Source organism: Nothoprocta perdicaria, unplaced genomic scaffold (assembly GCF_003342845.1).
Source record: "Nothoprocta perdicaria isolate Ctin4 unplaced genomic scaffold, notPer1 scaffold_64, whole genome shotgun sequence".
In the NCBI taxonomy this organism is placed as follows: domain Eukaryota; kingdom Metazoa; phylum Chordata; class Aves; order Tinamiformes; family Tinamidae; genus Nothoprocta; species Nothoprocta perdicaria.
Window position 1 is genome coordinate 1966203 of NW_020455910.1, and position 25353 is coordinate 1991555.

The 25353-nt window shown below is 43.3% G+C and overlaps 1 protein-coding gene across 1 annotated transcript in view; it reads left to right on the plus strand.

Annotated features, from left to right (window-relative positions):
* The first annotated feature begins 80 nt into the window (after window positions 1-80).
* The window catches only part of LAPTM4B (lysosomal protein transmembrane 4 beta), a 59286-nt gene continuing 34013 nt past the window's right edge, over window positions 81-25353 (plus strand). The window contains exons 1-4 of the mRNA XM_026050050.1: window positions 81-225; window positions 15711-15822; window positions 22412-22485; window positions 23095-23217. Coding sequence (XP_025905835.1) covers window positions 130-225; window positions 15711-15822; window positions 22412-22485; window positions 23095-23217 — 405 coding nt within the window. The 5' untranslated portion in view covers window positions 81-129. The remainder of the gene's footprint in view (window positions 226-15710; window positions 15823-22411; window positions 22486-23094; window positions 23218-25353) is intronic.

A 25353-nucleotide genomic window follows, 5' to 3' on the forward strand; every position in this document is an offset into this window, starting at 1 on the left:
GGTCCCGCCCGCCGCAGGGGCGGCCCCGGTTCGGCCCAGCCCCGGTCCCGGCCCCGGTCCCGGCCCCGGCTCCGCCCCGCGGAGCAGCGCGGCCAGAGGCGCGGAGGGGCGCGCAGCGGAGCCGCCGAGATGCTGAGCTCGCCCTGGGCGCGCTTCTACTCCAACAGCTGCTGCCTCTGCTGCCATGTCCGCACCGGCACCATCCTCCTCGGCGTCTGGTACCTGGTGAGCGGCCAACCCGCGTTTTTGGGGGGCGGAATCCCCCCTCAGCCCCGCGGGAGGCGCGGGGAAGGGCGGCCGCGGCTGTTGCGGGCGCGCAGGGGCAGGAGCTGCCGGGACCCCCGGGGTCCCCGCGGAAAGGGGGTTCGCGGGGCAGGCGCAGAGCCCGCGCGAGCGCTCTCGTGGCGCCCCAAAACTTTCGTGGGGCATTTCTCGGGCCAGCGTTGCGGGACCCTGCAAGCGCCTTAGCCCCTGCCAGGCCGCCCACGCCGCGTGGAGATGATGTCTTGTCACTTGGACCACGGGAAGGGGTCAGAGGTTCTTGCATCGCTGCCGGCCGCTGTTTGTCAGATAGTTGTTGGTCCTGGCCCACCTGGTACCGGGTGCTAGGAAACCRTCTATTCCTTGGACATATAGAGAGTGAGGAACTGGCCCTCGAGGCACAACTCCTGTGGTCGCCCTCTGTCCCAGAGGCCACTTAACACGCAGGGAAAGGCTCCTGCAGGAGGAGGTGCATCCAGCCCGCGGCCCTCCTTCGGCCTCCCACAACCTTCCCTCAATCCCTAGGGCAACTCCCAGGGAAAGCAGCTTTGCCCAAGCCCGCCCTGCCGTAGCTGCCGGGTTTGCAAACATGTGTCACAGCGGTAAAAAGCGCCGCTTTGTCACTCCGGATTATGCAGATGCACTTCTCAGCCTGTTTAGTCSTCAGCCTCTCTTGGTATGAGGAATAAGTCTCCGTCGGATGCCAAGGCTGGGCAGAGCTGCCTGCCAAGCATCGTTTTTCAAATGATTGCAGACGGAAGCAGATTAGACCCMGGCTTATTTGCTAACTGCTGCGGCTCTCCTCAAAGCAAGTGAAAAACGCAGGGCTGCCCTCCATTGTAGAGCATCCTGTTAAATAAATTCGATTAGTGTAATTAAAAGGATGTCATTAATGTCCTAGAAATCRTATAAAATGATCCATAGCCTAGAAAATACGTGTTTCACCACTGAGAAAATGGTGCATTGGTTGAGGTATTTATTGTTCTTCAACTAATACCACAGACTGAGGATATTTCATTTGCCTTTATTGTATCTGTGATCCTTACAGTGTTGGAAAAAAAGACTTCCTCCCTTAACTAGTTATAATTGAGTTTCAGTAAGTTTTGCTATGATGACCTAAAACCTGCCAGGATGCTTATAATCTCCTTCTGTCTTCAGTTGAATGAAACCTCTTCATATGGGCTCCACAAAGACAAGAAGACCAATATTTTTGCCGTTTAATAGAACTAAAGATACTTGGGGAAGAAATAATGAAGTGTATCAACTAGCCTTGGATAGGAAGAAAAGCTTGGCTGTGTTTTAGGATTAGTTATCTATTGTATTGTCAATGCTTAAATTTTACTGACAATATTTTACTTCATTTTCTGCAGAATAAGATTAACAATTTTCTTTGCACATCTTCTTGTTTTGTTTCTTTTTTTTTTTTTTCTTTTTTTTGGATATCTTTTTCAAGGGAGATTCCAGAACGGCTTCAAACTGACAGTAGCCTTTTGATTATAAGGTTGAAGGCTATTAAGAATATCAATATGCATTTATGCTTCTAATAAACCCAAACCTTTCTGTTAGCTCTAAAAAGTCATAAAGTATTAAATAAATAGGGATATCTCCCCTATTTGAGTCAAGTGGTTGTGTTTCTCAAACCCACAAGTGAATTATGAATTTTATCTCAAAGTTCAAACAAACCAACAAAGAAAATGTGATTTTTTTCAACACACAAATGTATTTTCTGCACACTGTTTGCCATTATGCTTTACAGGAAATGACTTCAAAAAGAAAAAATCCCTCTAGAAAATAAATAGTTTTCCTGTCATTTTTTTTCATGTATCACTACCTGTGAAGTGTAAGCTTTATTAATTCTGTGACCGTTAATGCTTCAGTTAATGATTCAGTTGAACAGGCTTCTCAAGGAAGAAAAACGGTACCTTCTAAGTTTTACCAGGCTTCAGAAATAGCGTTTTCACATGTTGATCTGATTTTGAGGYCGGATAATTTCTGGAGGCAGAATGTCATGTCAGAATGAATGTGGAAAAACAGTCTGTTTCCCTGGGATAATATTTAAGCCCTTTAGCGTTAATTGATGATTTGGGACTCTACAAAGAGTAGAGAGAGGGGGGAGCTGAGGGCAGGTGGCTGCAGCATCCGAGCACCCTGCCCAGAGSTGCAAGGAAGGGGCGAGCGCTGTGTTTCTAACAGCCAGGCACCCTTACAGTAGTCTCCTAATGTATCAATAGCTAGGAAATAAATATTTAACTCTGCCCTATTTTAGAGTATAACAGCTCTCAGAATACTAATGTTTCCTAGCTATGGTGTTTCAGGTTTTCTTTTTTTTTTCCTGCTAGAGCTGTATGCATTGCATATAAAATAATATAATGTAATGCAGCATTGTATAGCATTCTAGTATTGCATAATATACATGCTGTCACACAGCGCCGAGGGGCCTCAATGCCCAATGAAACTTCTAAAGGAAGAAAGGGGCAGCCCAGTGTCAGTAAGATGCAAATGCCTGAAACCAAGGTCAAATAGGGCTGCAAAACAGCCCCCATTTCAGGAGCTGTTTTGCTCTCTTGGGGAGGGAGGCTTAAGGAGGGTGACACAGTGTTGAATGCAAAAGACGTGCTCAGGATAAAAATGCCAGTAAATAACTGGCTAAGGGGTAATATTCATTCCAAATCTTGGGACCAGCCCCATTCTGCTGGTTATTTTAGTTTTTTTCACCCCCAGACCTGAACTTCACGCTTCTCTRTAGAGTATCAAACATGAAATCAGAGGTCTCAAGTAACAACACAGGAACATTTATTCTGGGCGCAAAGCTCTAGCAAGTGTCATACTTTGAAAATAAAAGAGGGAAAATGAGAAAATCACCTCCATTTCTTTTAGGCACTTGGGCTGGTGTGCTGTTCAGGGCAGTGACATCTCAAATGATCCACTTTGGGTTCTGAAACGTGCCTGGAACTGGAGGGCAAGCCAAAGCTGACTTCTTTCTAAGTTCTGAGTGATCCCGTTAGTGTTGTTGGGTCAGAATTAATACCTTCTCTGGTAAGCTCTTTATCAGCGTTTATACACACAGCAGGTTGTCCTCCTGAGTAACTGGATTTCCTTTTCCTTTTTTGAAAAGCAAAGCAGGAGCCGTGGCTACGGTGCTGACAGTGTTACCAGGGGGGTTTCCATGTCCTCCAAGCACTGCAGAGGGGACTAAACACACGCAGAGGCTCCACTGGCCCCATCCAGGACAACAAGAATTAATTTCCATTGACTTGGATGTGGGGGCCGGGGCCCGGCAACTAGRCCCCTCTTGGGTCCCCTCTGGGGGCTGCCCTGCACCCCCAGAGCTGTCCTGCAGCTCAGGACACTGCCCTGGGAAAGAGGGGCTGATATAAAGGCTAGGGGAAGGATAAGAGGCTTTTATTGACTGAGAGTTGTCAAGGCATTCAGGTCCCCTCTGAAGGACACGTGGTAGGGACGTAAATAGAAGCCTAAGCTCTTAGCCAGGATGGATTCAGCATTTGAGATGATATTTGGGGAAAGTTTAATGCACTTCTAGTGTTGTTTTTCAGTTCTGGTTTTTGCTCAGGATATTGTTGTGAAAACTTGTATAATTTCTGTCTGGATCCCACTTGTTTTTTTTTACTAACATGGCTGAATCCTAATGGAACTTACTAAGGTCTCACTGTACAATTGATTTTTCAAGTTGAATGCCCTGCTGAGATCAGTAGAGTGCACTTGATGTCAAAAGGTGAATCAAGGTTTGTGTTTTGGGACTGGGCCACGCTTAGTTCCTCATCTTTTTCAAAAGCAGGTGTAAACCAGTATGATGGCCATGTGCTTAAATAGCAGTTAAGAGATTCCYATGGTAGTTTTACAGAGAGCTGAAGATGCTGGTTTACGCTGCAAGGAGCAGAGGTCCTCACTGACTGCTCATGTGTGYGGAAAAATCTCGCTGTCAAGAACTGAATGTCCAAAAAGAGACAGAGGAGACCCAAAACTTTATTCGAATGTCCCCGTGGGGTCTCTCAGGTTGCCGGGGGACGCAGCCCCCCTTTTATCCTGATTTCCCGGYTGCGGTGCCCTCTCCTTTTCCCCATGGGCCAAGGGACTCAGGAGTCACAGCCTGCCCGGGCACCTACACCCAACTCGCTGCTCCCTCCGCGTGTTGGCACCTCAGGTCACTTGACTCCTTTGTGTCCCTCCAGTCTCTCCCCTCACTCCTGGCTCCACTCAGTCTCCCACCTGCCTCAGTTCCTTTGTCCTGCTCATCAGCCAAAGAAGGGGGAGCAATTTCCWCCTTCCCTTGTAAAGATRCAAGCTGACGATCTTGTGGCCTGTGTGTTCTGCTCAAGCCCAAGCTTCTTGTGTGTTTTCCACACACACCCATGGAGAGCTGCAAGCATGGGGCTTTCCAAGGGGTCCTCCAAGGGAGAAGGAGTAAAAAGAAACATTAACGTCAAAATCTTAAYTATCGCTTCTTTGAGGGGCCAGAGCTGGGTGGTGCCAGTGAGATGAGCAAGTCCCGTCCCTTGGTAGGACATGTTGTGTCTGCAGCTGGTGACATTTCTCTGCTGACGGGGCAAGGGACCGTGATCGGATCTGAAATGACTTGAGGTTCCTGATTCTTGCTGTGGAGATGGCTGCAGTGAGTAAAAAAATTATATCCTGAGCTCCATGATTATAAAGGTATTTATAATTTCTTTATTGTCTGTCCTTCCATTCATAACATGAAAACTGAGATCTTGGGGGAAAAAAAAAAAMAGTAAAAAAAAAGAACAGATTAAAAAAAAAAAAAAAAACACTTCAGGGAGAGCTCCTGAAGAAAGTGGGAAGGAAAATTGGAATTTATTATCAAAAAAGAATAAGCAGGAGGCCTGCTTTGTAAAACTCCCCCATATGTTTGATTACATGTTGAATATCCATCTGAGACAGGTATCAGAGGAGACTCAAAGTGTTTATTCTTAGAGTGGATCCATCCTTTTCCTTATCTTTAAGACAAGTGGGAAATGCATGAATGATCCTGCACTAAAATACTTAATCTAGAAACTTGAAGTATATGTATGTATTTTAGACCTAGAAAGACCAAGGAAATACCAGCACTAATCATTAGCATGAAGAAAATGCATCTGCTCTGGAGGACATTTGAAATAACTACGTTCTATAACTTACCTAGAGAAACAGTTTTAAATAACTTAGTAGCTAATTGTCAGCTTCACGAAAGAGGACTCCTTAAATAACCCCTTGTGCACAGACCTGGGTTAGTGTTTGTATTATAGGACCTTATTCTGCCTCCTTTCTTCCTTGCTCCACTTCGTGCTTGAGGGACTTTGCAGATAAATTGCAAAATGAAGTACCATGCCAGAGAAATTAGAAGCGTAACATCAATAAGGCCTGCAAGACCCACTCACTGTGGCTGAGAAGTTCAAATTGTGATCAGGCCAGAAAGATTATTTCCAAAAAAAAAAAAAAAAAAAGGATGGATTCATTGGTCCACACAGTACACCAGGTTACCTGTATTTTCTTTTCTCAATGGAAATATCCAGCTTGGTGTTTGTTGTATTGCACAAAAGAACGATAACAACATTTTGTTGCTTGTACCAGATTTTATCAGCACGTCTGTGCTTTATTTTGAAAGCTTTCTTAAAGCATTTAAGAGTTGTGATCCTTGCAGTGTTTTTTCGGATTTTACCAATTCTTTCTTAGCTTGCAGCACAACACAAGGATTTCTGTAAACTTCTTTGAGCATTTAGCACTGTGCCTATCTGAGTTTTCTAATATGCGTAGATACCACACCAAGATTTTTCGCACAGAGCATGAATCATGCAACCATAGCTGATAATCTGCATCAGCTAAGCAGTGTCATCTCTTCCAGTTATTATAGTTATCAATTCAGAAAATGAAAACTTTTAAAAGATGTAGCCTGTTTTTAAGTAAGCCCTTCAAGTGGGGTAATAAATTCACTGGGATTACAAGGAGCAGTTGTCTCCCTCCTGTGAGCAAACAGATGGTTGGTTGTTASAGGAGCAAAGTTTACATAAATGCTTGTTAAAGAAAGTAAACACACTAAGAGTACAATACACTGTATTTACCCTTGTCTTTTGTAAGATGTCTTGCAAACACCACAAATATATTTATGGGAAGAAGAGGGGGAATTACATTAATCAAGTAAAATGTGTTTAGAGGTTCCGTTGAAGGTTAATATGTATCTCCTAGTGAGCCAGAGGTGGATGCATTAAGCTTTGTAAACTCGTCGTTGATTAGGCTGACGTCAGTGAAAATGCAATTAGCCTTATGTATTCCTGGACATATGGAACGGATGTCGCAAAATAGCCAGTGATTAATTTCCTCTGTTGCTTTCTTTTTCTCTATTTTATTGCTTGGATCATTTTTTACTGTACCTCTATGACAGTTTAAAGTTACTAAGGCTTGAAAGTGGGCAGGCAAGTTTGTGTGTTGGTCTGCAGATGAATATGAGGTTATAGCCCCAAATCTCCTAGCAGGCAGATTACAAATAAATAAATACCCAGCATAAAGCCAAGTCAAGCTCCTAGAGGAGGGAGCAAGAAAGAACTCCTGGTCGATCAGATGTATTGAATCTGCCAGCAAGGCATCGATGAAGAAGTGATTTGGGCTTGAGCCTAGTGCTCTGCTCCTGCACCCGCTCTGGGTCTGCTCCYTTCTTACGTCTGCAGTCAGCTCTGGCTACAGGGGTTTTATCCTCTGGCTTCAAAGAGCTTTTCAAAGTGCTGTGGCTGTTGTTTTTCACTTCATTTCAGCCTTCTGCTGAACAAGGTCTTGTTCTGTCAGGAGATATATTGAGCTACTTAAAATGGACAAAACAAATGCTTTTGGCAGAAATACAGATTTGGGGGGGGGGGGATTTTTGCTTTGCAAAGGTGCGTTTCCCTGCCACAGAACAGCTGTGCACAGATAKGTCAAGCAAATGCAAGCACGTTGTTGACTGTCTTTGGAATTATCTGCCTCCAGGGAACCATCCYGGGCCCTGTGGCGAGCTCCCTTCCTCCTTATGTAACCCATTCGCTGCGCCGAGCTGCAGAGCGACGTGATGCGTTTGCTGCCGCCGGCCGTGAAGCCTCGCGTGGTTTCCCTGGCTTTGCCTCATGGCGGCTCCATGCGGATAATTGATCAGAGTGCTGGTGCTTTGCCTAATTAAGAGCACGTGGGCCGGTGTCCGCCGTGCGGGCCCGCCGCTGTCCTYGGGGCCTCCGCGGCCCAGGGACTGCTCTGCAGGCTGGAGCCTCTTCTGTCACAGGCCCAAGTTCAGGCTCAGAGCCCTGGGAGCTGCCACAGCTCACACCAGAGACACCGTTCTGACGGGTCTGCCCTCACTTCACTTGCCACTCGCAGGACCCAGCAACTCAGGACTGGAAGAAAATCACAGAAACCAAACAAATCTCAACTAAGGTTTCAACAGCTCTCTATTTTTATACTTCGCAGTTCTTTGCTGCATTTTCTCTACCACGTGCTGAACCAGGATGTGCTTCAGTAAAAGCTGTGAGCAAGCCTGGTGTGTTAAACGTGAGCCTGCAATATGATTATGTTTTCCCTGGTCCAAGCAGAAGGCTTCAGCGGTCGTTCCAGGACCTTGCTCAGGCACAGATTTAACTTTCAAGAAGTGCAATGTAAGAATAATAAAGAAACCACCAATATATCTGCATACAAATATCCTATTTCCTTAAACCATGAAAGAACTAAGATTAACTATATAACAAATTAAAYTGTATCTCTAGGGAGGCAGAAATCTCTCGTGTGCATCCTGCACAGTCTGTCCATCTAATTTTTCTTTTACAAATTTAGTCATTACCATATTTCATTAGTGACAGGCCTCTTGTGGTTTGGGTTTTAGGCCTGTTAAAAGGCATTAGTTGAGTCATTTGTATAGAAGAGTGCTGATGAATTATGCTGGACTTCCTATATCAATTTAATCAGTATAGACTTGAAAGTTCAATCATTAAAAGTCATTAAAAGTCATTATAATAATCAAAGACACTATTATACATAAAACCTGATTAAAATATTTTATTTAGTTCTCTAAAATGTGCTCTCTATAATACGCTGGTCTGAGCCTGCCTGAACCCTTCTTTAACTTCTTATGAGTAATACAAAAAAAATAAGCCACAGAATTCCAGACTCAACCATCTTCTCAGATTAAAGAACACGAAAACTTAATTGCTGCTTCTGATCTGACTAATGTTCTCCCTGTTGCAGTGCAGTTTTCAGATAGCAGCTCAAAACATAGGCTTTAAGAAGCCACACAGGCTACTAAGAAAGAATGATTTGTGCAGGGAAAGCATTTTCTCTTATTCCCCAGTTATTTTTAAGGTTGGTCAATTAGTCTGAAGCATTACGGCATATCTATATATATATATATATATACACATGTAAAATACATATTTTAAGATTTTATGGGTAAGCACATACTTTTTCTGAATATACATTCAACATTTTCTGTATTCTTCCAACCTTTTGGCATCCATAGGAGTTTCTGATAATGAGTTCCCCTAGTAAATGACATGAAGGATTTCCTTTTAATCCATTTTTGCCTGTCCAGCTTTTAGCTGCCCTTCAGTGTTATGCTTTCATTAGGTAAAAAGGTAACTTATTGTCGCTGGGTTTTCTTCTCTGTACTATTTAATTATTTTGTTAGAATGTATTTGTAGGTTATCCCTACCTTCCACATTGGAGAGTAGATGTATTTTAAGCAGTGTGAGGCAGAAGGCTTCAATGGGAGAGAAACGAAGCAAGAAGGATGACAGAATCACAGGATGGTTGAGGTTGGAAGGGACCTCTAGAGATCATCCAGTCCCAAATCCCCTGCTCCAGCAGGGACACCCAGAGCACGGGGCACAGGGCGGCATCCAGGTGGGTTTGGAGACCTCCAGAGAAGGAGACTCCACAGCCTCCCTGKRCAGCCTGTGCCAGGGCTCTGTCACCCTCACAGTGAAGAAGTTCCTCCTCACATGGAGATGGAACTGCCTGGATTTCAACTTAAACCCATTACCCCTTGTCCTGTCACAGGCCACCACTGAGAAGTATCTTGCTGACAGCCAGAATTTTCYTTCTCCTTCTTTCCTTAGCAGCTCAGACCTCTACAGGATTGTGCATCCTCTTCATGGTAAAAAAATGTTCTTGTTTTTATTAATGTCTTCTATGGTGAATGTTTCCTTGCAAGAGAAATGCAAAGAACATGTCAGACAGGAGGCAAAAGATAAATAGAGCARTTTTTTTCTTTAATAGTGATACTTCTTAATAGTATTTTAATAGTAATACTGACCTCAGCCAAGTAGTATAAGGTATGTACTATACTATACAATAGCATAAAGTATCTAGGTTCAAGGAGCAAAAGAATTTAAGTGTGGGGTTTTGCTTTTACAGCAGATGGAAACTTACAGCCCCAAAATGATCTTTCTGTGTGGGGGATAGAGTGGATGGGATTTTTCTTGAGAGTTTATTCGTTTTGTTTAGAAGCACTTAGGATATCTTAACCYGCAAAAATAATGTGATAAGTAGTTTCCTTTGTTGTTATTTCTGTAGAGATAACAAACTAAATCCTCTAGTTTTGTGCTTTTTTTTTTTTTTGGTTAATGTCTGCTAGAATTGTATTTACCAATTCAAAGCCAGCCGAGGTTGGAGTGTTCCGGCGGCCAGTCCTGGGGCTGGGCCATCACTCAGTCTTTGCAGAAACCTGCTCTTTCTCAATGCTCAGTCACAGGGGTTTTGTTGTGGCCATTGCCTCTTGCAGCAGGTARGGACTGGGGCAAGCAGAGGACTGCACCCTCAGCTGTGCTGATGCCTRTGGCAATAGCCCCCTGTATCATTCAGTTCTCATTCTCTAATACAGATTACAGAAGGCTGGGGATGTTAAACCAGAATTAGAAGTTTCCCCAAAGAGACAGTGCACAGAATGCTTCACACACGGATACAGGGGCCAATTGAATTACCAGTACAAGCAAAGTTAGTTCTGTCTTGTTTTTTGTTTTAATTCCTATAAGCATAAGTAACTCTCTTCACTACATTGGAAATTGCAGAGACAACTGTGATATAGGATATTTGCCCAACAGACCCTATAGTGTTTAATAAAAACACTGGCATATTTTAATGCAACATGTCAAATTAAAGTATGTTTAATATTTTCTCTTACAAACTCCTTTATCAGAGCTATTTTACTTCAACTCATCTAGCTAATGTAACACYTGAGAATTCTTTTAGTTTTTATAGACTTAGATATTAAACTTGAACACTTTCCATTTATATTGAGGTAGGAAAAAGATCTGTATTAATAGTATGTTCCCAGGAGTTACTGGGGCTTGTTTAATTTCAGATAAGAGGGGATAAACACCATGCAGTGCTGTGAAGCGTCCAAAATGAAAATGTGCTGTTTATTTTTGCATCGACACATGGGTCACATTTTCTTTCTCCTGTGTTTTATCTCCATGAGTCCCCATCATTTACTGCTGGTCTCTGAAGGAAATGCTATGGCAAAGAGGACAAGTCATTCTGAGATTCTAGTGCATTATGTGGTTTATAAAACCCTGGATCACCCCAACTAGCAGAGCTCCCTGGGGTCAGACACAGGGAGACTCTGTTGCTGCAGAAGCCATAAGAGCGGCTGGTGCTGCTGGTGCTGCTGGTCCTGCCCTGGCCATGGGCTGCCTGGCTCTATCATGCCTGAAAACACCTTCTCACTCAAAGAGATGGTGCTATTTAAAATGTCTTGTTTTATGAAATCATGTTTTATAAGCCCAAAGTAGGAAAAAAACAGTATTGGACCACCTGTCTTTTCCAGAATGCTTCCTGTTGTACATAGTGGAAAAAAAAGTCCATTTTTCTCTTTTCTTTAAACAAATCTCTTGGCTCTGTGCAAAAGCATCATGTTCTTTTCCTCTTCTGCTTGGACAAGAAAGTGAATATTTTTCATCYGTGCTTTTTCCTTCCTGCATTAGGGCAGGAGGATAGCTGGACACTTCTAAGATTCTGTGTGAGAGCTGTCTCCTATGTGCAGTCTCGTTAGGACCTCTTGGGCTGTTTTTTCTGAAGAGCTGTTTTTTTAACCTGAGATCCGTCGCCTGTCTCCCAACACTACCCATAGCACCCTCCCTCTTCCCTCTTTGGTTTTATGCAGAAGGCAGGGCTTTGCTGTGATGCAACTTCACATTTTTGTTCTCAGTCACAAGAGAGCAAGGCCTTGAGAGTGTGCCATCCTTCCCCTTGTCCCTGTCAGGGACCCTCCCCCAAAAAGACTCAATTTGTCCTTCTATGAAAATCTTACCAGGGAGATTTGCCCCCTCTATCGCAAACACTGAACCAGGGCCAGGGACCATCCATCAGCAAGAGGGGATGTGGCCAGAGACAGGCCTCGAGTCAAACTCCAATGTGCGTCTGAGAGGTCCACCCAGGAGGTCCACCCAGGAGCTGGGGCTGAAGCCAGCAACGTGGTGGTGGYGGCGCAGGGCAGCACTGAGGGCCCTGGCCTGGGCCGAAATGGGGGCTGGTCGGGGAGCCTGGAGGGTGACCGGAACAGTGGGGGTTGTCAGTGCCCTCGGGGCCCTGTCCTGCCAAGACAGGCAGGCTCTGGGTGGTACTTTGGTCATAAGCAGTGAAGGACAAACTACCCACGCTTGGACTAATTGGAAGATCATAAATTATGACCCACGCCTGGACTAATTGGAAGATCGTAAATCGTGAGCATCGATAACGCGCATCAAGGACGCTTCTAAATCATTCACCCAAACTTGGACAGATAAGAAAATCACACTTGAGCGGTTTTGCAGGAACTTCATAAAGGATACMCCCACACTTGGACAGTTTGGAAAAGTTTTCAAAGAGAAAGATAAGAAGATCAGCCAATCCCGAAAAGACAAAATGGCAAGGGGTGGGGAGGGAGATTAATGATCTTGTGTCCTTACTTCAAAATGTATAAAAACCTCTCGCGTAGATGCCTCAGGGTCCCTGGCAAGATCCCCTTCTAGGGTGAGCCTTGGACCCCAGCTAGCTGGTAATAAAATATCTCGCGTACTTAGATCTCTCTCTCTGCCTTTGTCCATCCGAGGTATGAGGGGCGTACCTAACTCTGTCCGAGGTACGAGGGGCGTACCTAACAGCAGCAGTTAGACCAGCTGGTCACTTGCATTTTATTCTCACAGCTGAACACCGCCTTGACGCATGTTCAGGAACATGTGTCCATTTTTTTCGATCTGTAAAAGGAGGACAGCGAGTCTCAGAGGGGAGGCACAGGGATTAGTTTCTTCCTGAAGCTTTGCATAATGTTGATTAGTCACTGCATTATTTGTTATTGAAGTAATATAAAATATCTTGAAGGAAATCTTGGCGCCACTGAGAGAAGAACAAAACATACTTTGCTTTTCCTAGAACAGAGGTTTCAACTCTGTTCCTCATATCAACTGCATATGTCAGCAGGGAATCACTTTATGCTCTTTTACTTGATTATGTCTCCTAAGACGATGCTACATCAGTAAGTTTTTAGGCATGTTAAATTTCTGCGTTGAAGCATTATCCAAAATTCTGGGTTGCATCTCTTCRAAAACAATCCCCAAACCCAATACAGCCAACTGTGTGCCCTTTCTTCTCTGAAAAAGAAGTCGAGAGAAAAATTACCTGCTGTTTTGCACTTGTCCTGTTGACAGTAGTTTTGGAAAATGCTCAGAGAACATTAAGAGAAGCTCAGGATAAAAACCTCATGGAAAAGAATAGTGATGCACTGACGGCATTAGATAAATTCCCATCGACTGCAGGAGGTTTTAGATCGAGCAAATACATTCAGTGTATTAGAGAGACACTCAAAGACTGCTCTGATAAACGTGTAGTCTGAATCTGGACATAACTCAGTGGAGATGTGTCTGTATCAGTATTTTATGACTCTTTCAGTCTGTATCTATGCAAAAGATAAAACTTGTATGTCTTTAAAATGCCAATATTATATATATTTGTGATGATTATTTTGAGTACTCGTATTAAGGAACATGTATTTCTGGCGTCTACCCTCTCTCATCCTACAAAAGAATATAAAGCAATTACTGGAATGCAGTGTAAGTTATAAATAATTTTAAAAATTGAGAGGATTTATGGAATATCAGTTCAGATGCTGAAGATCATCTGATTCATGTTCATCGCCAAATCCATCTGATCCATCTTCAATGCCATCTTCATACAAGACTGTGTATGGCTACAGCATCCCTAATGCAAAATTATCCAGCTGTTCTATAAAAAAATGCGGTAATGAAGACTGCTTAACACGCTTAGAAAGTCTGATTATTCTTGCTCAGCAAGTTGTTGATCCTAAATCTCCCTTTGCTCTAATTTAAATGTCTTATTTTACTCATCTCGCAGTGTGTCTGGGAAAGTGTTTATTGCCTCCTCCTTTTCCTTGCCTTCCTGCTTATGAACGACTCCCATGAACGACTCTCCACCTGCCTCCTTCTAATTTTCACTGCACTAAACACCTGCAGTTATTTTCTCTACCAGTCATGCTTTCTGGAAGCCCAATGACTCCTTGTTCTTGTGGCTGGGTCCCTCTAGGTAGGACCCCAAAGGCCTTCGTGAGGACCCTGTGGTCCTGTCAAGGGAAGGATGCTGTGTAGGTCTAATGCTCGTGTTCCTGCCACGCTGCCCCGCGTGACACAGCTCCAGAGGGGAGCTGACACTGACTCAGAGTCAGAGTTTGCTCGTTGTCATACCCAGACACCTTTTTGGAGAACTGTTACCTATTGAGTCATATGTCACAGCAGTTGTCACAAATCTGGTGCTTTGCATTTGCCCTTATAAAATTATGCTGTATTTATTTCAGGCTTTTGCTATAGTTGATCAAAATCTTCTTAATTTGTCTCTTCTAAAGTGCTTACAGCTTGGCATGGCCTGCAAAGTAAGCAAAGATACTAGTCACAAGTGACAGCAGTGAGTATTTCAGCAATGCTGGAGAACTCCATTCCATATATTTCCCATGGTGACTGTGAATCCATGAGAACTCTTCTTTTATTACAGCTGCCCACCTGGCTGAGTCACCTGTCTGCCCTTCCAACCAAGCAATGTGTTCTTAGCTCTTTTATGAGAATTTGATAAAGGATTATGCCCAAAGCCCTGCTAAGATGGACAGGGATGATATCTGCCACTTTTCCCCTGTCTGTAAGACCTGTCAGAGAAGAAGGATGGGATGGTTTAATAGTTTGTCCTTGACAAATCCATGCTGGTTGTTGCTTCTGACCTTAGCAGTTCTGAGTGCCATTCAGGCTTGATTATTTGCTCTTGGGTCCCTTTATTCTTAAATCTCACACTCTAACCAGCAGTTCTCTGTGTGACCTTTCAGCTTTCTAACGGCACACACTGGCCTTGCCCTTTCCACATCTCATGAACCTGACCTATTCTCAAGTGCCTTTCAAAGATCATTGGTAACAGAGTTGAAATTGGCTCAACTTGGTGGAATTTACACATCAAAAACATTTAGCTTATCCAAGATAGCCTGTTCCTCTATCTAAGCCTGTGTTCTTACCCTTTTGTTGCTATTTGTAACCTGTGATCAGATTGGGATGTCTTCGAATTCAGAACCATTGCAGTAAAAATCCAGCTCTCCCAGTGTACCATTTAATCACTTATCTCCCTAGTTCTGGAGGATAAACTTTTAGCCAGGTTGTGTTATTTCATGCTGTGCAATCTYTTTTCTTCAATTAGTCCTACTCACCTCAATGTGATCTGAGCATTTTGGTCAGACGTGTTTCAAAATACAGTTCTTGGCTACCTCTGCGTTCCTTTAATGTCTCGTACTTGGCAGTCAGGTTCTACTAATTTTCTCTTTTATTTTCTTGCTTGTTCACTTGTTGTGTCTTATACAAATCTCGGTGTATGTGAGTTTCTCTCTGTGGCATGAGACATAGGAAAAKGTGCATTGGCCACTGGGCTAATATTGCCACCTACTCTTGCCTCCTTGGGTCTTCTTATTTAGGAGGTTCATGTGAATCAGCTCATCTTCCTTGGCCTGAGAGTTCAGTCTCCCCCAGCAAATCACCTTCTCCTTGATCATTAAGCAATTTACCAGGACATGTCTTCAATCCCAGCTCTGCGTGCTAGTCATCACTGACTACAGTGCTCGTTCTCGGGATGATTGTTTTTAAATTGGTTTTAGTTTTTGCAACAGCACAAACAGAGATGGATGTTCTAGCATGTTTTACAACCTGAAAGAGCACTGGTAACTTGTCTGGGGTTGTGGGAGGGAAAAGGTGTAACCTAAGCTGTTGTTTCATTCTCYAGCCACTGGGGAAAAATACTTATTTTTATACAAACCAGAGCTACTAATTGAAGTGTCAGCTAAATACTTTAAATTTTGCAGTCCAACACCACCATAGTCAGTGTAGCCTGTGGTGGGCATATCTTTTCCGGACTGTTTTCATTGCACACGTTCACAGCCTGATGCCCTTCCTTGTTCCTCTCTGCAGATCATCAATTCGGTGGTGCTGCTGATCCTGCTGAGCGCCCTCACCGATCCTGACCAGTACCACCTAACAAGTGCGGAGTTAGGGGGTGAATTTGAATTTATGGATGATGCCAGTAAGTACCTGATGTTTAACTATTCACACTCATTGCTCTCCAGCAGTTATGTAGGTATCCTATAGTTTCTGTAATTATGCTTTGGTCATTTTTTTACTACGGTATCTTATAGTTACATTTTTATTGTGAAAGGTGTATTTATGGCATGGTTCAAGAAGCTTACCTATTAATAGCCTTGTGTACTATGTTAATAATCTTATCTGCTATGCTGTTATCTGACTAGGTGAGGACAGAGCTTTGACTTCTCCTTGTCATGGAGATGTGGTCCCTCAAGTGATGCTGGATCCCTCCAGTGGGATTTTGTGCGACACAGGGTGCTGTGAAGTCTCTGGTCTTCCGTGCGGAGTGTCTTTTAGTGCCTGCACATGCATAAAGACACATGCTGCTATTTATATAATGGCCTGAAAGTGTTCATCCCCGCTGCGCATAGTTACTCACCCCTCATGTGCATATGGCGTGACTTGTGCAAGCCTGTGGTAACACATGCAAGAATAAATATTAACYATGTATCACTGTGGTAGTGATAATACAGAGCTGCTTCCTGCACTTGCCAAAAGACATAGCAAAGCTTCAAAGCAATTTCAGGGAAGAGTGATTTAGACCCATTTATATCTCCTAGAGAAGCTTCCTATCCCTTCTGAGGAAAAATACTTCTTTCTTCCATAACTTTTAAAAATGCTTTGATAGTGCTTTGGTTTGTTTGCTTGTTGGTCTGCYTTAAAATTTTGAGTAGTATTTAGAAAATGTTGTCCTCTATGTGATTTTGATAAAAATGTCTCTGTATCTGCATTTTATAAAATGGATTCACTCAACATTTCTCACTGAAGTCTGAAGTGAGGTCTCATGCTAGTTATACTGGTGCTGAGAATAACCTATCCACAGCAAAAGGTTTTAAGTTCTTTAATTATTCCTGTTAACGTCCATAAAATATCAGCAGAAGAAGGAATAGCTCCATACATGAGAAAAATAATTATGGCATGATGTGTCAGAACTCCTGGGCCTCAGGTATAGGAGGAATAACTTGAGGGCATAGGGACAACTGCTACTTTACTTGTCTTGATTGAAAGCAACTACAACTTCTGAGTAAAAATCTTTTTATATAACTCGATTTAAGAAAGTAAGGACCATAGTAGATACAGATGGGCTCCTAGCTGCTTCTGACATATTAAAACTGACTGCCTTGTCCTAATTCTCAGAGATTAACCTTGGTAATAACTGTCTGTCAGTGTGGTTTTATATAGCCGACATCAGAGGCCTGCCAGTGCCCAAGGCTTTAAAATAGTAATTCTGTTTTGTAATGCTATAGCTGTCAGATCAAGTACATTGGGAATTTCCATCTACATTTGAAAATTGTATTTTCTGTATTTTTTATTGAGGCTTCTGCAGTGAACCCTGAAAGGCAGTAAATGGATGGCTTGTGGGCCAGGCAACCTCATTTCCATTTGGTAAAGGGAACTTTTCCCAGGCAGTTAAATTACRAATGAACGTCTGAATTAATGTCTCCTTTTATTCTTTGACTCCCTCAGGTTTAGTGCCTTACTGAGTAAAGACAGCTGAATCAGGCTACTGCCTTTTGTAGTTACTGGAAATAGCTGGCCAGAGAGAATTAAGATTTTGGGGGTTTTTTTGTTTGCTTGTTTTTTTCTTTGCAGTATGACTATATTTGTTCAAACACAAGGAAGCATTTATTTTCTGAGATAATACATCAGACTTTCACATACCCATCTTGTGTCCTCTTTTTATTTGTCATTTTCTAAAGAAGTTAGTTAGAAGTTAGAAGTTAGTTAAAGAAGTTTCTAGGATTGTTACATTTGCTGATTTTTTTTTTTACCAGAAACTGTGTATACAAAATACAATAAGTTAAGGCTACAGGATACATGAATTTTTGTGCTAGTGAAGGTCCTGAAGTTGTTAGCTAAATGTACTTGTGCTGACAAATGATAACAACAGAAATACTAGCCGTTATTCTCAACACTGCTCTATCAATAGCAAACAGAAAAAAAGCAGATGCAGACTTTGTGAGAGCCTCTTCAGAGAGGCTCCTTGACATAACATCAGCTGAAAATAGATTTACTGAGTCATAGTAATGAAATTATGGCTCCCASCAAGTTAATGACAGATATGCCTTTGACTTTCAAGGAACCAGGATTCCCTTAATATTTCTATTCGCACTTATAAATTTGTAAGTGTGCCCAGGACTGGCTTGTGCAGTATTTTCAAAATTCTGTTACTGCAGTGGGAAAATAGTCCTGTCATATGAAGAGAAGCAGAGCCAGCATAGTGCAAAATGCCTGGAAATGCCAGTGCAGCATCAGTTCTTCTGCAAATGACTGCTCATCCATAAATTCAGGATTTAGCCTGGTCCCTATGGCATTACCGTAGGGACAGCAATGAGTGCTCTACTAAGCAGAGCACATTTACCTGAGCACTTATAAATAGTTGTAAAATATAGCTTTTCTATTTTAGAAAACAAATAATACGGAAGGAGAGGAGAGGAGAGGAGAGGAGAGGAGAGGAGAGGAGAGGAGAGGAGGAGGCAATTGCAGATTTGCAGATGGATGTACAGTGAGGACAAGTGTGTGTGGTTTGGCTGACTCGCTTACATCTGGGAACTAGGGAAAACTCCAGGCTCCTACTGTGCTGGACATTCCTGTGAGTCCAGTTACTGTCATTTYAATTTTTATTATTTCCTTAGGACCTGAGAGAGTTTATGAACCACTAGCTGGACTAGGAAACACTAGAAATGCTTTAGCTGCCTGTGTAATACCTTTGCTATTAAATGATTAATAATCTCCGCAGAAGATGGGAAAGCCGTATAGATCATCACAGCTTTTCTAAGGCTTTCACCTGGGACTCCTGCTCAGCTTGCCCGGTATATGGACCGTGATCCTGACATTTTAACAGCCCAGCAGCTCCGTTGCTTGTCTTTATTTACAACCTCCACAGTGTTGCAGATGTATGTGATACTTCAGAAGCCATAGGAAAACTAGGACTGAAATTCTCTGTGTGCCCTGCAGAAATTCATGGGAACTTGAGCCCCGCTGCTAGAGAATGAGGCCAAAATCAGCCTGCGTCGCTGCCCTGGGACATGCGAGGGAGAGAGCAGAGCTGTTGGGCTGTGCAGAGCCCAAGGGACCGCAAGGCAGGGTGCACTGATGGATGCTCTCTTCGGGCAATGTGACATGCATCTGGGGCCTAAAAAGATTAATTCAAATATAAATATGTTTCTAAGAAAGGCCACAGACAGCAGGCTTGGACTGGGGGAGAAGGGAAGTGGTAAAGTGTCCTGCCTCCTCTCTGTCAGCATCTCCAGTGCAGCATACTCCCCATTATATGGGGAGTAAAACAAACCCCTGCCCCAGCGTAGCCWGTTCAGGGCTGCATTTTGCTGCCCAGCGTCATCCTCTGGAGGAAATGAGCTGGGCTCAAAGGTGAGGAAAGCTCTTCTCTACCCACTGCCTCCCTCATGTCCTGGAGAGAAAATAGTGCTGACATGTGGCTTGCTGCATGGCTTGGAGCAGAGGCACGCGGCTCGCACAGCAGCTTGGAGGAGACACCCCGTGAACACGTAATCCCCGGCTAGCGGGAAAGAGAGCGGGCTACGGGGTAAATAAGGCTGCAGGGATCAGAGCTGTCTGAGGAGTGTGGGCTGCTCATCAGGAGCTTTCCAGCCTCTGCCTCAGCAGTTCWGAGCCAGCAGAGAACTCCAGGGCTSGGGAAGACGACGAGCAGGGGACACGACGGCTCTGTGGCTCTGTGTGGGTCCCAGCTCGGGGACTGCCCCCATGGCTGGTCCTTGCTGCTTCCCCACAGCCGCCACCACCCTCCCCAGGGAGAGGCAGAGGGAGAAGGACCCATCTCTTAGGCAGGGGACGTGTCTGCAAGGGGGACGGTGGTTCCCAGGAGGGAACTCCTGCAGTGGGACAACCTCTGTGTTGGATGCCCCATGTGAGTGCCACAGTAGGAGCACTGCCCAGCACTGGCAGCATCTTCTCCCTAAAGCGGGAAGCAGGAGTCCTCCTCACAGGCAAGAAGTTCTGAACTCATTGCAAAATGTAGGAGGAAAAAACATCCCACTGGTTTCTTTAAAACACAAAACCAAAAACTCAAAACAGACATCAAAAACAATAAGGTAGAAAAATTCTGCAGTAATCCAAATRTAGTTCTCCTCAGATACCATGGAAAGTACAGCAAGAGCAGTTGCTACAGAAAAGCATACACCTCTGTCACCTTCTCATTTACTCTGCTGAGTATCTAGTTTCATCCTCATTAATCTAAGTCAACACAGCACAGTAAATGCAGTTGAGTCTTAACTGAGAAAGAACCAGCTTGGGCCGAGTACGACTTGGTAGGGCAAGGACACAGAAACGACTGGGAACACGAGCAAGCCAGATAAGAGCATGTCAAGTTTATAACAATTTACCAGGGTCTGGCTTTGAACCAGCGCTKCCAGGATCATGAACAAAGCAAGGCCCGTGTCTCTGCTCCATCTGCCAGCACTGCCAGCGGGAGCAGCTTTCCCTTGGAAACAGTAAGTTAGGTGAATGGGGTTAAGAATGGTCAGAATAAATAAATGAGCAGCACCTTAAAATTGATTTCTCAAAGTGACAAAATTGATCCAAGAGGTAGCCTTCATTAGGCCTTCACCGGCTTCTTTTTAGATGCTTCTCTCTGTTGAGGACAGAATTGAGCTTTCCTGTAATAAACAGCACAGCTATTACAGCACCTAAAAAGATAGATTGTTCATGGCGTATAACTCAGTGACTAAGCTACATATCAGTATCATATTCTTTATACAATTGATGAAGAGAAAGAGGTTGCTCCAAAGAGCAGCTTGGGATGCCCTAACAAGATGTCAGCTCCTTCTGAATCACAAGCAGGAGCCCAGGGAGCTCCTTATGGCAGTTCTCTCGCAGCAAAACTCAGGGCTGGGTTGCCTGGATGGGAGATGAGGGCGGCACAAGTCATTTATTTTGATACTAACTCAAGGATTCCAGTGTTTGCCCTGTGGCTAAAGCCAAGCCAGGCCCTCTGAGGGGCTTCACCACAGGCTTGAAGGCAACTGCACAGACCCACATTTTGCTGAAGGAGGCCTCCCTTACCAAGGGCTTGCTTCTCCATGTGCTGCACTTCATATCACATGCCGTGGCAACTCTGGAATCAAATAGAGGAATTCTAGCACCTTAGGTGTCTCCAGAGCCAGGYAGTGATGAGTAGTGAACTCTGTCTTATACTTCAGCGTGACCCAGTTCTACCTGATGCTTCCTCAGGAAAGGCATTTAAAAGCAGCTGGTAACAGAGCTGTTAAGCAGCAGGTGTCTCACAGGCCAGCTGGGAATGCTACAGATGATGTCCCTATATATTGCATCCTCTTTTATTTTTGTATGCTCTGTTACCCTCCGAAAAGTAGATACAGTGTTTTGTTGTGAATAATTCAGGCTCACAAACACAGTCTTATTTCTGACTACATTCTCACTACAGYCAGTAATGGCATGGACCAAGGTCTACGGGAAAAGGTCAAATGTTATTCTTTCCTCCAGAATCCCCTTCCAGCAGTTCATGGCTTAGGAACACCTAAAATGCAATGAGAAGTTAACTGAAAGCTCAGTGCCCACAGRAGGAAAAAGTAGGGCTTCTGTAATTGCTGCAAGAGTATTTTGCTTCTAATGCTACGCTGCCTTTCCAGACAGTAATTCCAGCAGTACAACTCTGGAATATTCTCAGGTGAAATTAAAGTTTCYGGGATTCCTACTCTAAGATGCCTTCTCCAATTTCCATTTTAGAAATTCCTTTTTTTAAAAAAAGATTTTAGAGATACATGAGCCATAGTGCAAAAACACTCTATGGTGTTTTTTCTTTTTTTGTTTGTTTTATRACCCATTTTAGCGTGGCATCCTTTGGGTTAGTCATGGAGTAAGAGTGGCAGTAATGAGAAGATCCTGGTCTTGCTGAGATTAATYTGAACTTAGGTATTTAGGTCAATATGGACATCACTTTTAACCTGTGTATGTTTTCCAGATTCCACAATGGTCGTTGAAAATGTGACAGTGGTTCCTGCTGACCCACGTGAGCTCTGCTCATACTGGGTGCTGTGTCACAGCAGATAGAGTTTTGGGCAGGGTATAAATGCTCCTAAGGTCATGGGTAGTAGCTAGCCCACTGGTTCCTGATGAGCTTTTTGTGGGCTTGACAACCTCAGATATGTCAGTGTTGGTTACCTTTCACTACACATTAGTACTATGTGGAGGTCATCATCACAAGGAAGAAGAGCCTTCTAGTCAAGCCTTGTCCTGACTATTGAAAATCTCAGAAAAATGAAAATATTCACAGCATCTCCCCGACCTGGTAGAGGTTACAGATGCTTGTTCAGTGTGCTGTGTTCATCAACTGTTGCTCTTTTTTTCTCATTTTGTTCGGGAGGTTTCCCTCAGGAGCCAGAGATTTCATGCAGTGTAGGATGAGTGACCTACTTGCCCTCATCTCCACTTCACTTGACCATCTTGCTCCTCAAGATGCGCTAGGCAGATGGCAAAATAACAGAACTGAGCTCTGTATTAATCTGCAATCATTTTATGTATTTCTCTTCCAGATATGTGCATAGCTACGGCAATTTCTCTCCTTATGATTCTGATCTGTGCAATGGCTACATATGGAGCATATAAGGTAATTCATTATAGTCAATAAAGGCATGAATCAGTGATTTTTAAAACTCTGTAGAAACTAAATTAAGAAAACTACTTCCCAACAGTTTCTTTAGTTGTTGTTTAGTTGAAAGCAGAAAAAAAAAAGACGACGAAATAGAACTCATGGTTTATATCTGTGATATTTCATGGCCCCTTGCATTAGGGMGGAAGACTGACCAATTAAGTTTGTTGCCGACAATTTCAAATCTGAGCGAGCTCCYAAGCCTGGAGTTTGTACAGATATCAATTCCATTAATTATAGAAGAAAAAAAAAAAGATAAAAAGAAAAGGCTATATCCAAGAAAGTAAGGGCAATGTTATGTGGTTTCTACATGTCTACAGTTAAATGAGCTGCGGGACTTAGACCAGCCATAGTATAATTTTGGAATCCATGGTGGTCTGTCCAACTCTTTTGGCTGAATGTCATGTTACTTTTAGCTCATTTAAAGAGTCATTTTCTGTTATGGTTTCATGAAATATAATACTACATTCTCTGAACTATTTTTAAGATTTTTTATATTTCAGTGAAGAAAGAAATATCTCATTTTTAACTTGTGGCTGATGAGTTTTTATTTTATTTCCGTTTCAGCAACATGCTGCTTGGATCATTCCTTTCTTCTGTTACCAGATCTTCGACTTTGCTCTCAACACATTGGTTGCCATCAGTGTACTCGTCTATCCCAGCACTATTCAGGACTACCTCCGCCAGCTGGTAAATCAACTGATGTTCACAGACCTTGGGGTTGTAGGGAAAACTGAGGAAATGCAGTTTGTCCTCCATTTCCAGCCAGTGGTTTACTGTGGACTTCCTATGCAGTCCTTGAAGTTTCCCCTCAGATAGAGCTGATGGTCTATATTCAACCTCCCTTTGTGGTTGAATTACTAACTTTTACAATATTTGAGCAGAGTTCTGAAGTTTGGCAATGTTGTGAAAGCTGGAAGCCCCATTTTAATTAAAATGAGAATTATATTTCAAGACACAGATCAGTAAGTGATTGCCCTTGGATTCAGTTACAATGTTGATATATAGAGTGGATCAATTAGTAGATCAATTATTTTGATACTATTTCAAGGTTAGTTTGTTTCTCCTTTGAATAAATGTGGTGAATTTAGCACAGATTTCAATAGGCAGGAGTTTGATTCAAGATAGGTTTAGTTTTGCCAGAAAATATTGTCAGATTCTTTGTTAGGGACAGCTACAGGCTCCCTTCTTGCTATCATCTACTTTGGCCAAGGAACCACAGCCACAATCATGTGAGTTTACATGATATGGCTGCAGCTACATACAGTAAGGACAAAAATGTATTGACCTCCCTCTCATCACAGGACTTTAGCTTGGGATTCAGATGGAGTTACAGAGTTCTGGGAGCAGCTATTCCTGCAGCTCACTGAAAATCTGCCCTGAGTACTTTAATTCAGATTAGTTTGGCTATAACTTTTTGTTATGGGGATAGAGAACCAGGGAAGTATAAACAGCAGGTAATGAGAAGCAGCAGGCAGATAAGCAGTCACTCAGGATCTGTGGGAAGTGGCAATGTGTCASGCCTTCAGGAGCTGAGTGTGTCAGGGGCTGGTGATATCCTTTGCTTTATTTCACACCCTCATACGTTCACAGTGGAAGRGGAGAGAGGAATAATTCAACAGATACCCAGAGATATGAGTGGAAAACAGCAAATCAAGGTCATGGCTTGATGAGTGCTTTAAGTGCACTGGCACCAGACGGAGCCCTCCTGCTTGTCCTTTGCCTGTGGTCCCTGTTTCTGACCCAGTGGCAGCCCCTTGCTTGGGGCAGCACAGGCATCTTCAGGCTTGCATGATGAACTGGTGCTGTGGACCTAACTCTCCTCCCTTCTCAGAGCATTAGTTCTAACCAGGTTTAACTCTGTCTTGGTCACTGTGCAAGAATGTGAGGGGAAAAGCAGGAGCCTGAGGACAGGAACAGGCTGGGAGCTGCACGCAGAAAAGTCACTGCTGCTSTGCAGAAAACACATTGTGTGGTGCCACAGCTGGGACTTGCACAAAGGAGGGAGAGAAGAGATGATTCTCTCGAAAAGCTTTGAAAACAGCAGTGTCAATCCTGTAATTCAGAATCCTTCCACAACAGAAATAAGAGGAAAATACCATGCAAGATGTTTCAAATTGTGTAGAAGAATACTTTTTAGCCATGGTTGCTACCTCAACCTAACTCCAGCAACAACTCCAAGAACGATATGTTTCTCCTTCCCATCCAGTGTGGCCACTGTCTGCTGTCCACATGCCTCCATAAAACGTTTTTCTCTGGTATGCCTAGGCACAGAGGTGGGTCCTACCATTTGACTTGCAGAAAGGTGGATATTTCCTAACCTCGTTTTAAGAATGAGGTTGAGATGCTGTTGAGATGCTTTGTTTCCATGCTGTTGAGATGCTTTGTTTCCAGCTAGCTGAATTTAATGAAACTTTTATTAAAACTACAAGAAGTTAAAAAATAATTAACAAATCTAAATACCTCAGAGAAAAATCTGTAGCTGGAAAGGAGAAAAGGCTATTAGAAAAAAAGAATACCCAAGGAGAAGCAAAGCAGAGACAAAGAAATTATTGATTCAAAAAAGGAAAGAGTCATCACTATGTTTCTGTTCTGGATTTGGAAATAAGCAATATAGCATGTTTATATTGCATGGGGTGTAGAAGTACTTTCCATTCACTGACAGTCAAGGAACATTTAAACAGTATTTACTCTGAATACTTGATTTTTAAATGAGCAGGTCCAGTTAGTTTGTACTCTTGGCATTGAAATGCTTGGTTGCACAGACTTCTGTCTTACTGATGTAAATCTCTTCTGRACTGGTAATGAAATCCCACAGACTTCATG